Below are 14,998 nucleotides of genomic sequence, written 5' to 3'. Positions count from 1 at the left end.
GTGCCACTAACACCCAGTCTTAATCGTCTTCTCTGAGTGGAGCACCCTATGGGTGGGGCAAGCACGGTACACCAGGGATCGAACCCTGGCCCTTGCACTCTGCCTAAGCAGGCACTTTAGTCCGCTGAGCTATCAGGCTGGCCTCAGCTATGTTAAAGCTGAGATAGATTCTACCCACATTGAAACGCAGTTGCCAAAAGGAATAAAAAATATAAACTTAGCTCATACTATTTGAAAGTATAAGAAGAGAGCAGAGAATTATGTTGTTTAGTGTACTTAGATAGTTGTGGCATAGTGAGATCAAAGGTAACGTTTATGAAAGTAGCTCAGGCACGTTGTTTAAGTCTTAACACCTATGCCTAGCAGACATTATTTCTATTATAAAAATGAAGATCAAGCTTAGAGGGCTTAAAGGGAATTAGTTCCAGGTTATAAAGTGACCTTAGAGATGCATGGCACAAAGTCCTCTCCTCCTTCCCCCAGCTTTCTGTGTGGCTTTCTTACATGAACTAAGAAAGCACCATAAGTGCAGGCCCAAAGCATTAGTATGGCTGAGTTGTTGACTGTAATACTGGATATAAGTAGGATATTTGGATATTTAATTGGTAGGTGTAATTGATAAAAATGTTTGAGGTGGGAGCACTTGATTCATCTAATAAGCAGTTAATTTCGCTCCTAAATTCTACTGTGCTTAAAAGTTGACCAGTTATCATGATATGTAGAATCATGGCCAGTGGCCTGGAAAGCAACCTCTTGATCTGAGAATTGAAGGGAAGGCAAGGCACAAGTAGTGACCCACTTGAATGTGTGAGGGGAGGGGAAAAGTTTTACTGTGTGTGTGTGTATGTTTTAGTGATCAATAAATAGGTATTGAAAGAATATATGAATGAGTAGTGTTAAAACCACTCAAATATAGGTACCCAAAGTAACAAATCACACCTTCCTTTTATATAAAGCTGAGCTCTCTGTGAAAACCTGAGAGAATGTTTTCTCTCTATGTGACTCTCCCTTAGGCATACTCTGCATAATTGATCACTTTCCTCTTTGGCCCCATAATCTCCTTGATCAGAAAATTTGGGACACTACTGAGTTACATGATGTTACAGTACAGGTTCTCCTATGTCCTGAGTCCTCACTGACCTTCAAAGGCTAGGGCCAAAATGTTGGCTGTCCTTGCAGCCCTCCTTTTTCTCTGATTTTTGGTCTGCAAACTTAAGTTGTTAACCCTTCAGAGGAGAAACTTAATGATATTATTACCCTATAACATTGAAATGGCCAGGGAATACCCATCTCTGACAAAACTAAACAAAAAAGGTGATACAAATGAAGGACCATTTTGTATCTGTATATTCATAATAGTTAGGTTAGATATACAGCTACTTTCTCTTAATTCAATGAATAGAAAGATTTGTACTAATAGTGTTTGTGGACAGGATATCATGTCTGCATCTTGTTCTGTGAATAACCACTAAGACAATAATATGCAATGTATTAATTATTGAAACTGTCCTACTAATTGGTTTTGAAACTGTCTCATTGTTATTTGTTCCTCAATTAAATTAATTAAAAAAAATAAAAGCTAACAATATGAAGTAAAATAAAGCTGAGCTTGAACACCTTGGTGCCCAGGTGAATGCTCTTGACAATAGCACCACCACCAGGGGGAGCCTGGAGTGTTCTCTAAGAGAAGTTTGAGAGAAGGCTGAGTTTTCCTGAAGCCTTAAGGCTTGGGGGACTGTGGTGGGAGGGGACCTTGTCTGTGCGGAAAACCCACCTGAATACCTTCCCCTAAGGGCAGGTCAGCCCTTTGGCCACTAATTTCCTGCTATTGAAAAGATTCTGAGTTTGTCCATCTGTTTATCATTTGAAAACAGGCTCAACATTTCTTCGTTTTTTTATTTTTTCATTTTTTACATGTATTTAGTACAGGGTCTGCAGGGTTTTACTACATAGATCAGACTTGTAGAGATTCTCCTGTTTTTCAGTCTCCCAAGTGCTGGGATTACAGGTGTGCGCCACCATGCCCAGTCTCAATTGCCATCTCAGTGCAGGCACACCATAGATCGAACCCCTGGCCCCTGCGTCTGCCTAAGCAGGGGCTTTAATCCACTGAATTATCTGGCTAGCCCTCAACATTTCTTTAGAACATAGAACATGTTCCCAAGCACCACCATTCTTTTTATAATGATAGTGTAAAACCTTAATACTGCGCTAAATACTAACAGGAAACATTTATGATATACATATATACACAAAAATTTGAAGTAAAATAGTTAAATCTAGCAACTTAAAATTTTCTGTAGTACGTCCAGGTAGAAGTTAGTTCAGATATGTATAGTTGTTTACTTTAAGAAATGTTATCATAATTATATAAATTAAAGGAGAAAAATAAGGAAATTAATAATTACAGAGTTTGAGAATACATTAGACATTCTTAAATTCTGCAGATGAAATAAGATTACAATAAAGAGAATCACTGAAACATAGAAACTATCAGAAACTTAAGTGGACATTTATAAAATATGGTAAATGGCAAGAGCCCTTTCCATTGAAACTAATAACAAAATAAAGATGCTTATTACCTGGCTCAATATTGTTTTGAAGCAGCTGATTTGTAAGACAGAAATGTGGAAAAAGTAACAGCTGATGTTATGAATACTTAGAAAGTCTGGCTAACTTAGCTAGAAAATTAGCTGGATTCATGAGAGTTTGATACAGGGGTAGATAAGCACTATATTGTTTTCTATGCTAAATGCTGGACAGCTTGAAAGGAAATAAAGGGTAGGTATGAAGGGCATCCTATTCAAAATAATAATCAGTTGCTAAGTACCTAGGAATAAGTGTGAGTGATATTGAGAGGTTGATCTGAATTGGTAAGATCTTAGACATGAAAACTGAATATGTGAAGCATGGTGTTTTTCTTGCACAAAATTAATAGGACATTGTCTTTCTTCCAGTTATAAGTAATTCCAGTCAGCATCACAAGGGGGTGGTTAGAATTAGCCCAACCAATTTTCTTTTGTTTGTAAAAATACAGAAGAATAGCCAAGTCATAATGAAGAGAGATTTATCCCCTAGTTTTACTATAAGGTACGATAGTCAGATAGGAAGCATGTCACAGGACAAGATGGAGGAATGCCGTGGGAACTGGAACATGCCTGAGCGTTATTCCTGTGCGCACTGCCACTTTTGGTCTGAGATGCACCTTATCTTATTTGGGAGAGGGTTTAGTGATTCAGTATACAGTGCTGGCCTAATGGGCTGTCCATCTTGTGAGGAGAAAGTTAGCAACCTAGAAACCATGGAAAGAGGAATTTCTGCATTTAAGTGTGAGGTATAAAGACTAAAACATTTAGGAAAATTTAGAGTATTTTCCTTCAGAGTTGAGAAACATTGAAAAGCAAGATACTCAAACTGCTAATGGTGTTTTGTTGTCATTACCAAGTGAAAAGACAGATGAAAGAAACACTGGTAACAGACATGACTGGGAGTGAATCCCCAAGTAATACAGAGAACCCCTACAATTTAATTTAAAACTGAAGTTAACTAAATTGATTAAGTGTGAAGGATGTGAGCTGGTGCTTCTCAGAAGAGCAAAGTCAAATAACCTGTGAGAGTAGCACATGGTGCTCACTCTTACTGGTGACCCAGAAAGTTCACTTGAAAGTGAACCACGGATTTGGCAAAATTGAGGAGAGGAACAATACCCCATGTTATTGCAGGGTGCAGGGAAACCGCTGCTTGTGTGAGTTTTTGGTTAGATTATAAATTGCTATCAAAACTCAAATCTGAGGCACCTCAGGCCTTTACCTTGATATCCTAGTGCTCATGAGCCAGCTCACGACCAAAAGCATTGGCAATAGGAGATTTATTCCAACTGTTTGTAGAGGACAGGGTTTGGCAGTGACAAGAATAAAATATTTTTAAGGGAATGATACAATTTAAAAATAAATTTTGTCATTATATGGGAAGGTATTCAAAATGTCCAAGTGCAAAATGTGTGTGATCCCAGTTTTACAAAAAAGAATAGAAGGGCCGGGAAGATGGCTCAGTAGAATAAGCACTTGCCTGGAAGCACAAGGGCCTCAGTTCAATCCCTGGTTCTGCCAAAAAAAATGCAGATTTGTGCTTGATGTGTATGGATTTTTTAAGAATCCATATGAGCATGTGGAAAAATTATGAGCCTATCACGTGGGGTTAATATGTGCATTATAGTTAGCTAGAGGGTTGGTACACAATCTTTGCTTAGTTGAATTTGGATGATGCTTTAAATGAAGCAACTTAACAGTAGAGTAAAATTTTTTTTCATATATTTTATGTATTTGGTACAAGACCTCTACGTAGCTCGGACTCATAGTGACCCCCCTGTTTTCAGCCTCCCCAGTGCTGGGATTACAGGCGTGTGCCACCACAACTGGTCTCAGTGGCGAGCTCTGGCTCTATGCACTGGGGGTTGGGCTGGTATGGGGATCGAACCCCAGTCCCTGTGCAAGCGCTTAGTCTGCTGAGCTATCTCACCAGCTCAGGAGAGTAAAATTCTTATAAAAATACAAGATATCAGGGGCTGGGGGGATGGCTCAGTAGAATAAGGACTTTCCTCGCAAGCACAAGGGTCTGAGTTCAATCTCCGGTTCCACCAAAAATAAAAATAAAAATACAAGATATCAGGTGGCAGCCTTCTGGACTCTAACTTGTATGTGAATCTTTTTGTTGGTGTTAGAAAACGAAAAGATGAGAGTACTTGTCTTAGGGATTTAGCAATAGCCAGATATGGCCCCAGATATTTCAAAGATAAGGAAAACTCCGAACTTCCACACTCATTCCCACATACAGTAGTAGTCTTTCCTTGTCTTCGTGGAATATATTCCCAGACTCTCAGTGGTTGCCTGAAACTATGTAGTGCCAACCCCTGTATATGCCATGGTTTTTCCTATACATGTATGACTATTAAGATGGTTTAAACACAGTAAGAGAGTAACCATCACTTCCACCAATAAAGTAGAATAGTTATAATAAGAGAATACTGTGATGAAGTTGCTGTCATCACTATTCTTGTGCTTTGGGGTTATTGTTAAGTAAAATAAGGCTTGCCTGTACCCATGCACTACGGTGCCACAGCAATCTGATCACTGAGACAGCTGCTCAGTGACTAAGGCCTGGGGCGTGTGTACAGTGTGGAGACTGGGACAAAAGGATGATTCCTGTCCGAGGCGGGGTGAGGTTTCATCATGCTAGACACAATTTAAAACTCATCTTTCCAGAATTTTCTGTGTGTGTTCAGATTGAGGTTGGACGTGGCACACTGAGGCTGTGGCAAGTAAAACAGTGATACCGAGGGCCTGACTATATATTTACTAAATAGGATCTGTGTGACAATTCCAGTTCTTAAATGCTCTTCTCTACCCTTTGTAACTCTTGTGGTAGAAGCTGGTGCTTAGGGCATAATTTTATTATCAGCTCTACTTAGACTATTTGAAAAACCATATTAATAGTTTAATGTGTAAAAATCAATGAACAACACAGTCATTCAGTAGTGAGAACAGAGAAGAGGAAAGCAGAGCTAGGATAGGCAGTCTTGATGAGGACTAAAAGGATGATCTTGTTTCTGATGCATTTTTGGCTCTAGTTTTTATTGAGCACCTTCGGGCAAGCTGCGTAACCATGCTTAAGCTAGTTTCTACCTGTAGGGTTGTTCGGGTGAGATGAAGGGGCTTCTGGGGCATTCACTGAGCACTGATGTCTTCACTGTTACAGACGTGGATGCTCTTTGTACACGTGACAGGTGCTGTGCATTTAAGCTGTAGCTTGCACTTTCTCCCCTTCCTCTGCAAGTGTTGTTTAACTGTGTCCACGTGTATTGGCTTACTCATATCTTGTTTTTCCTGGAAGGTTCTAATAGAAGACTGTATTCCAGTACTGAAGAGGTACGCCAAAGAAGGAAGAGAGTTTGATTATGTGATTAATGATTTGACCGCTGTTCCGATCTCCACATCTCCAGAAGAAGGTAGGTTGTGCTTTGTGTCCTGAACTGAGCTGATCATTCATGGAAATGTGTTCTCCATACAAAGGTGAAAGGATCGTAGAGGTGGTCTGGTTCCTGCCTCTCATTTTGTAAAGGAAGTTAAACTGAGGCCCATAGTGGAAAGATGGCTGGATTTGGATTTGACTTTCATTCCTGTTCTATCATTACATGAGTGAATTAACTCAGCCACTAGAGGAAAAAAAATGAGGAAAATGGCTCTTAATCATTTGGACATTAAATCGTCCGATAATTTGTTTAAATTATGTGCTTTTTACCTATACTGGGACATAACTGCTGACTTTCCAAACAAGGAGAGAGATACTCCCCCCTTCTCAAGTCATGTAGTCCAAGTCTCTGCTGCTGGGCACTTTATGTTAATGTTTTCTCTATAAATGTGACTGTCTGCTTAGTTTGAAAAAAATGGGATCTGAAGCTTTTCTGGGCATGTTGCTGCATTCCCTCTTAAAGCAGTTTTCTTTGAGAGCTCAAACACTAACGTTGTGGTGGATCACTGTCTCTGAGAGCTGGGAACAATGGGGTAGAACCCAGACTTTTAGGCAAGTGCTTCGCTACTGAGCTACACTCCTAGCCCTTTACACCAGATCTTTGTTTGGTAGCATGAGAACAGTGCCGAGTGGATGCACATTTGATTTTTGAGCTTGTTTATGTGTAGCACAGACATCAAATACCAGTCAGATGTGACTACATATCATTGTTGTTCTGAAAAATCTTTCAAATATCGGATGGGTCTCAGCTCATGGCTCTGTCTTCTTGGTTTTATGTTGTTAAGGACTAGGCTAAATATTTGATGATTGGTGATTCAGGTGTATGCAAACCCGTATTTGTATAACTTATTTTTTTTTAACATCCAGATTCCACATGGGAGTTTCTCAGACTGATTCTTGACCTCTCAATGAAAGTATTGAAACAGGATGGGAAATATTTTACACAGGTAGGCTGTTTTATTCTTTTTTCCGTAAGGTTTTTGTATTTTAAAATTTGAGTGTATGTTCTTTTTTTTTTAATTTGATACAGGGGATTGAACTCAGAACCTTGTGCTTGCCAGGCAGGTGCTTATGCTGCTGGACTATATCCACGGTCCTGAGTGTATATTCTTGAAGTGTCTGTTAAGGATAGAGTAGCATTATTCGGGCCAGCCACATAGCTCAGTGGATTAAATCACCTGAAAGCAGGCAAAGGGGCTGGGGGTTTGATCCCCGGGCTTGCTGTGCCAGCCTTGCTCCCAGGGTGTGCTAAGACGACAATTGAAACTGGGCATAATTTGAGACTGGGTTTGGTGGCACGCATCTATAATCCCAGCTCTTGGGGGGCTGTAAACAGGCAGATCACTATGAGCCCGATCTAGTAGTGAGACCCTGAACACCCTGTAAACCCTTCCCTAAAATTAAAAAAAAAAAAAAATAGCATCATTCAACTATTATGTTCTTTCAAGCAGTTGGTTTCTGAATGTCTGACCTTTCTTCTTTTGGGAATTAATGAGTTCTTAGCAGGAACCAAAATTTAGAGCTTACCAGTGTCCTGCAGGCTGTGCACAGCTGGCCAAAGTTCTTCAGTGGTGCCCGGAAAGCTCCAAAATTTACTGGTTGTCAGACCTGGTCTTTGGCTGTAGTATGAGCTGCTGCCAGCAGGTGGAGACAAAGACTGTTGTTTTTTCCCTTCCCTTATCTAGGAGACTTCATTGAAAAAAGCCATTTAGCCACATGTACTTGATAAACAGCTTTGCCTGTAGCATGAGCTACTGCCACCAGATGGAAGCAAATAGGGTTTTGCTCACTTTTCAGGGATCCTTAATATTTAAAGGAAATCTGAAGCTGTATTTTTTGATGTCTGTATAAAATACGGGCCTACACAAAACCCTTTAAAATATTTAACGGCTGCATCTTGAGATCTTTAATGTTAAGTAAAATAAATCAGACACACACATAAGCTTAGCTATCACATGGTTTCTCTTATATGGGTATAAATAATGTAAAGAGCAGAAGAAAAGGTAGATAATAGGAAACATGTTGCAAAATAGAAAGTGATCTAGAGATGGAGGAAGAGGGGGTAAAAGGGAGAGGAAGGAGAGAGCAAAGGGTGTAGGATGTGTTGCGTCTGTGTACCAGCTTCCCACAGGGACTTTTAAAAATTTCAATTTTATTTTATCTGGTATATAAAACCATAAAATCATACATATTATTGGTGATTCCATGTCAGGTTTTGATCCATGCATACATTGTGTAGTGCTTGAACTAGAACTAGAACTTCTTGTTCTTATCTAATACTGAAACTTAGTACTCAGTGAGCAGTTGCTTTTTTAAAAAAAAAAACAAAGCATTGGGCTGGGGAGATAGCTCAGCGGTCTAAGCACCTGGCCGGCAAGTGCAAGGACCCAGGTTCAGTCCTCGGTACTGCATGCTGTGCTGGCTAAGCTGTACCAAGGAAAGAAACAAACAAACAAAAAAAAAAAATAAATAAAGGTTTGGGGATGTAGCTCAGCCAAATAAGTGCCTGGCTTGCAAGCACAAGGTCCTGAGTTGGATCCCCGGTACCAAAAAAAAAAAAAAAAGGCCAATGAGATAGCTCAGCAGACTAAGTGCCTGCTTAGGCAAGCACAGGGATGGAGGTTAGATCTCTGGCACCACATGCTGTGCCAGCCCTGCCCCCTGGTACACTGAGCTGGCTACCAAGACTATGTGGTGGTGCATACCTGTAATCTCAGTGCTGGAAGGCTAAGACAGGAGGATCTTTACAAGTCGGAGCTGCTTAGTGAGACCCTGTACCAAATATATAATTTTTTTTTTTACGGAACCAGGGATTGAATTTAGTCCCTTGCGCTTGCCAAGGAAGCACTTATTCCACTGAGCCATCTCCCGGCCCCTATAAAAATTTTTTTAAAGCATTAGTATAGTTCAATATCAGGAACAAGTTTGAGGTCTTAACTTTATTCTCCTGAGGAAGTACTGACCAGCAGACGTATCTACCTTAGATATTTTATGGAACCTGAGATAAATAATGCTGAAAATGGATTAGCAGCTTCAAAACACCTTGACTACTCTGCCTGCCCTGCTTCCCTCCTCTACTGTGTGCAAGAGCTACAAACATGGCAGTGATTCACTGTGGAAATAGCCCTTGTAAGACCTGTGAAACTTCCGGAAAAGCAGATAGCTGTCTAAGAATAGATATTTGCCCCCTCATTTGTAGAAATGATGTTTTGAACATGTTCTAAATTTGATGCAATTTATAGCAGGTCTGCAAAGTGTGATCCAGATCTGGCTTCCTACTGTTTTTGCACTCCCTATGGCATCTGACCCTACCTGTTTACCACATACTGTCAGTGGCAGTGAGGATAGTAGTTGTGAGAGAGGCTGTACAATTTGTGTAGCCTCAAGTATTTTCTGTCTGGCTCTTTGCACATGAAGTTTGCTGACCTGGTTGTATAAGGCATCTTCAGTAAAAGCTGCTCAAACAAAAACTTCTTATTATAGCAGCAACCTGAATTCAGCAAATTGGACCTTTTGTCACTGGGTATTTCTCGAGCAAAACACACCTATAGCAGATTTTTCTCGTTTGTATTTTGCAAATAGGAAATCACATGTAGGTGGATATGAGGCCTGGTATCTTTACCCAAAAAGAGACCGAAAAGAAGCTGGGTATAGTGGTATATAGCTGTAACCCTTGCAGGTCAGGAGGCTGAGGCAGCAGGATCCCTAATTCTAGATCAGCCTGTACAATATAATGATACCTTGTTTAAGAAAAACAAAAGCAAACAAAAATGGAGGAGCCTCTGGTCAGTTTGTAGGAAACCGACTGGCCATAGAAAGTGGGACAATTTCATTTGTTTTGAGTATTTGCCTGGTAGACTGCTTCTTATGAGAAACTAGTACCTTAGAATGGAAGACCAACATAGGAATGCTTGCTTAGAATATAAGCATAGTCCATTTGCAAATATTAGTGACCCAGGCTTTGCTAAGTTGCATTTGCAAATGACTTACCAAAAATCACAAGAGTTATATGCTTAGGCCATACTGTTTTTCAGTACTTATCCAAAAGGTGTGTTATATTGTGTTCTCTGTCTTCACATTTATTTCTATGGGAAACACAGTTGTCATACTTGGAGATTCTAGTTTGGGAAAATGGATCTCACAATGGGATTCATAGGGCCTGAGAGGTATAAGCTTTTCAGAAGACATACTCAAGAAGTGGGGTGGTCTACTTGGGATGTACTGGTATAGTCTCTATGGTATGGGGGTTTTGTCATTTTTTTGGTGTTGAGATTGAATGTAAGACCTTGCACAACATTGAATGAGTTCTCTACCATTGAACTACATCCTACAGCCCTTGGTTTTGTTTTGTCTCAACTGCCAAGTAACATGCTTGGAAGATATTCTTGATTCTTGCCATGCCCACCCCTCCCTGCAGGAGTATGTAGCTCCGAATTGAAATAAGGTAAAGCTAGAATGACAATGTTGTGTGGTATCTTATAAAAGCCAAGTGTTCCTGCTGCAAACTGCTCTATCACAGTGAAGGAGAGAGTGTCTTGTCACTGGTGTTACCTTGGCTTCTTGAATGCAACCTTGTTAATATGCCATGAAGCTGGGGAAGTTGTTGTAGACTTTTTGGGAAATTGGGCTGACCCAGGTGGGCCAGTAGAACTCAAATTCTGGTCTAGTAGGCGCTTCTCAGAGTTAAGCACCCATATTGTTCTCCCTTACACCTTATTTAAGGCACACAAAAATTGTATGTAACTGGATGTAAGATACTGTGCGCAAGTATTAGCACACTTCACACCACTTGCACTACACTTCAACTGGATGTTGTCAGTACCCTCGCCTCGGCTCATTTGTGTTCTCTAATACCTGCTGCTTTCTGCAAATATCCCATTGTTGCTGTCATTAAGCAAATTCCTATATTTTCTTTCTAGATGACTCACCTACGTGCAATCTCTCTTACTATTTAAGTTACGCTTGCTTTTGAACTTGATAAAAAGGTGTTGCCATAGATGTATTCTGTACTTGCCTTTTTACATTACAGGAATAATACATGATAATTAACTTTAGAATGTACGGATGATGCAAAAATCTATACAGTAAAGAAAGCAAGTGTCGTTGCCTTAATGTGGAGCAATGAGAGCTGTCTAGAACTGAAGCTGGGAGTTGTGATTTAACTTCTGGTTGTGCTCCTACCTCTTGTCCCATGTCTTCTTTTTGTTCTTAATGGGTGACTAATTTTTTTGCTATTAGATTTTATTTTCTGCATCTCCCATATATCTTTTTTTAAGGGAAAAATGTTCTATTTAAGTAGACAGGAAAGTGAAATATGTCATGTTACTTTTTGAGGTAGGTCTATTTGTGGAGTTTCTTTTCAAAAACTGCTTCTTGAAAATGTTGGGAAAGAGCAAATTGTAACTTTCCCATTTCCTTACCACATTGTCTGGAAGGAGCTCCTTCCTTCCATATTCTCTCTTCAGAGAAAGTGTGGTGTCAGTTTTAAGATAGCAGGCAAAACCATTCAGCTGTTCACCTTGGTGGCATTTCCACTCTATAGCTTCCTCAGTAGTGATGTGTTCTAAAAACAACCAGGCAGTGTTTTCTATTTAAGAATCGTAAATTACACATGTGGTGTTTATGTGCTCTCATGGTGAACTTGATGTTGAAACCAAATTATATGCTGGTGAAGGGCATTTTGGTCAAACCCCACTGCAGGACCCTAGATGATGGGTTATTAAACAGGCTGGCTCTGAAGGGTAACGTCATGCTGAGCAAATGTGCTAGGTTAAAGCCACCATGGCCAGCTCTTGGATGAAATCTAATCATTCATCGATGGCTGACCTGCTGGTTTTGGAATGCCATTCTCAGAAGTTCTTACATCATAGGTTGCCTTTATTTGTAAATAATTCTCACCTTACATCATACTTGGCTATTTTGAGACAAATTCATCAGGGAGTTTTTTTTTTGTGTGTGTGTGGGGGGGTGAGGGGCGGAGGTGGGGGTGGTGGTACCAGGGATCATACTCAGAACCTTGTGCTTGCCAGGGAAGCACTTATTGCACTGAGCTATCTCCCCAGCCCCCAATCAGAGAGTTCTTGAGAAAGAGCGATGTCAACTCATGGATTTGGTAGTCTTCTGAAAGTTTCAAGTTTCAGTGTTAAAGAGAATGAGGTGATACTAAATACCGATCTTGTCTTCTAGATACAACATAAAAAGGAAGTGGGAGAAATTGAGCTAAAACGGAGATAAACCCTACTCCCAGGGATACTAAATCAAAACTTAAATCTCCCGTGATTCTGGTGCACACTAGAGATCGACAAGCACTGCTCTAGAACTAAGCAGATAATGCATCTATACAGCAGCTCTACTGTGCTCTGGCCAGCATCTCTGGTTCTCTTCACCTTTTTCTCCCTCTCATGATCACGGGATGGCTGCACAGCTTCAAATGCTCCATCTAGGTTATAGACTGGAAGAGAGTTGGAGGGGTCAGTCACTGTGTCTTTGAGCAGAATCCAAAGCTTTCCCAGCTGACTTCCACAGTATTTCATTGACCACCTCTAACTGCCAACGAGGCTGAAAAGTGCTAACCAAAAAGGGAGAGAAGTTATTACAGTGAAGTCGAGGGAAAGAGTCCAATGGGGGCTGCTGATAGAGCTCAGTGGAAGAACATTTGCCTCTCCTACCTCCTCCCCCCCAAAGCAAAGCAGCTCCAGCATAGCCTCAGCACATGTATCTTGAGTTAACTTCTGTTGTCTTATGCCTTAAAATCAGTCATAGATTTGGGGGAAAGGAAAGCAAGAGGTGTAAATACACTTACATGTCATCATTTTAGACTTTTAGAAAGTTTATAGTTTAAACCATTCTGGAAATCAGGAACATTATCTTTGTGATACTTCATTTTCAACACAATAGTGATCATTATTGAAAAAATTACTTTGAATGGGTTATGTGTATGATTCTTGACCAGATTGTATACTGTAGACACAATGACCTGTCACTAATGAGAAATTGGTCTCACTGCTTTCTATTGCTTCGTAGCTTAATAATTTGAAATAGCTTGATAAATGAAGTTGGAGAATGAGCTAATGAGACTATAAATAGAATTCAATTTAATATTTGTGAAAATACAGAGACCTATCGTATTTTTAAAGGTGAAATTTTATCTCAAGCTAGAATTGTTATTTATTAGAGAGACCTTCAAATGCACAAATGAGTAGGTTCCAAGAATTCCATTGTTTGCGTTTCTGTCTTTGATTTAGGGGAACTGTGTCAATTTGACAGAAGCCCTGTCGCTCTATGAAGAACAGCTTGGGCGCCTGTATTGTCCTGTGGAATTCTCCAAGGAGATCGTCTGTGTCCCTTCATACTTGGAATTGTATCCTTTGACCACGATGTTGTGTTACCAGGTCAGAACCCCTAAGTAATGCTATACTAGTCTAACATTTTAAATCCTAATAAGAAACAGAATTAGCTTGGGTAGCATATAAAACTCCTTTCTCAAACTTACCTGGGGTCTCCTTGGCGACTTTCAAGGAAAACATTGATTTCTGAGTTTACTGTCAAGGACTGACAAGAGGCTTCCCAGATGTTTTGAATAATTAAGTACCACTGGCCCAGGGCAGTGGTTCTCAGAGGGTTCCCAGACCTGCTGTGTCACCAAGAACTCCTTAGGTATGCAAATTCCCAGAGGTTCCTAGAGGAGCCAACCAGCTGGCTCACCTGCTAGATAGGCACATTGTCGAGCCCTGCACTGATGTGCAGACTGATCAGAAACACAGAGGTGGGCCCAGTGTCCTGTTTTCATCAGCCTCCTGGGGACTTTTGTGTACAGGAAAGGCCCGAGAAGCCTTTGATTATAATGTTGCCCCATCTGTGGCAGTTAAAATTCAAGAGATACTCATTTTACTTGTATTAAAATTGACTTCAGTGTTAATTTCTGCACTTTACTATGATGCTAATTTGCGGTAGAAATTGAGGAGTGAAACAGCAATGAGGACTACAGAGAGAATGCTAGCGAACCCTGTTTTCAGCCAGCAAAATTACTCCAGAGAGAAAGGAAAGAACATCAAGAAAACTGAAACACAAGCATGGTTAGAAATTTATGCTGCCTTTCCTTCTTCTCAAAAGCAGACAGGATATGGTCTGCTGTCATTGGCTTACTTATCTGTGGTTTCCCAGGCTGTAGTTTTCATTGCCCTTAGGGAACATCCCTAGACTGCTGTGGACCTGGAGCTAGGCTGGCTTCTGTGTGTTCAGCTGGCTGGAACAGAACCCAGTTGGAGGAGCCAGGTAGCCTGGCCAGACCCCAGGCAAGAAGCCAGAGCTCCCTAGGTCGCTAGTGAGCTGCGGAGCTGTAGGGCTTCTTTGCATGAGGGGTAGCTGTGGCCTTCCATGACCCATGGTGAAATGGGATGTCTCTCTCCACCTGCTGCCTAGATTCAGGGTGCTTCAGCAGTGTCTTGGTACAGTCAGGTCTGTGATTACGTTTAGAGAATGGAAAATCATTTGGTAATGCTTGGGAAATGGCTTCTGCCCTCTCATTCTCCTTCCCACCTTTCACTTCCTGCCCTTCTTGTCTCCTCTCCCTTTTCCTGTCTCTTTTTCCTCACTTTCTTTTTCTTTGTTTCCTTCTTATGCTATCCTTTTTGTGGAACCTCAGAAATAGTTGCTTTACCTGCAAGAGAAAACTTTTATGTTTCTTTAGTTTAGCCTTTGGGTGGTGAGGGTCCCAGGCTGCAAAAAGTGGCCTTCTTCAAAGGCTTTTATTCCCTTGGCCACCATGCTCTAAGCCACGTGGCTTTTCATCCATCTTTAAATTTATAAGCCAGCACACAAATGTTCAGTGAGGTCCATTCTGCCTTGAATTACCTGCTTTCATTCCTTGACTCCCCATCCAGGTGGGTATTTTACACTGTCTGGAAGAAAGCTAAACCCTGAAGATGACTATCCCCACAATTGTGCTGCAGATAGCCTTCCTGACCTCCAT

At 40.7% G+C, this 14,998-nt stretch overlaps 1 protein-coding gene across 1 annotated transcript in view; it reads left to right on the top strand.

Moving 5' to 3' along the window:
• The window catches only part of Sms (spermine synthase), a 53,081-nt gene extending 38,083 nt beyond the window's left edge, over window positions 1–14,998 (top strand). The window contains exons 8-11 of the mRNA XM_004631395.2: window positions 5,890–6,004; window positions 6,895–6,974; window positions 13,272–13,387; window positions 14,910–14,998. Coding sequence (XP_004631452.1) covers window positions 5,890–6,004; window positions 6,895–6,974; window positions 13,272–13,387; window positions 14,910–14,949 — 351 coding nt within the window. The 3' untranslated portion in view covers window positions 14,950–14,998. The remainder of the gene's footprint in view (window positions 1–5,889; window positions 6,005–6,894; window positions 6,975–13,271; window positions 13,388–14,909) is intronic.

Source organism: Octodon degus, unplaced genomic scaffold (assembly GCF_000260255.1).
Source record: "Octodon degus isolate 3935 unplaced genomic scaffold, OctDeg1.0 scaffold00041, whole genome shotgun sequence".
Lineage (NCBI taxonomy): Eukaryota > Metazoa > Chordata > Mammalia > Rodentia > Octodontidae > Octodon > Octodon degus.
The sequence above is the reverse complement of the archived record's forward strand: the minus strand, read 5'-3'. Positions and strand labels throughout refer to the sequence as shown.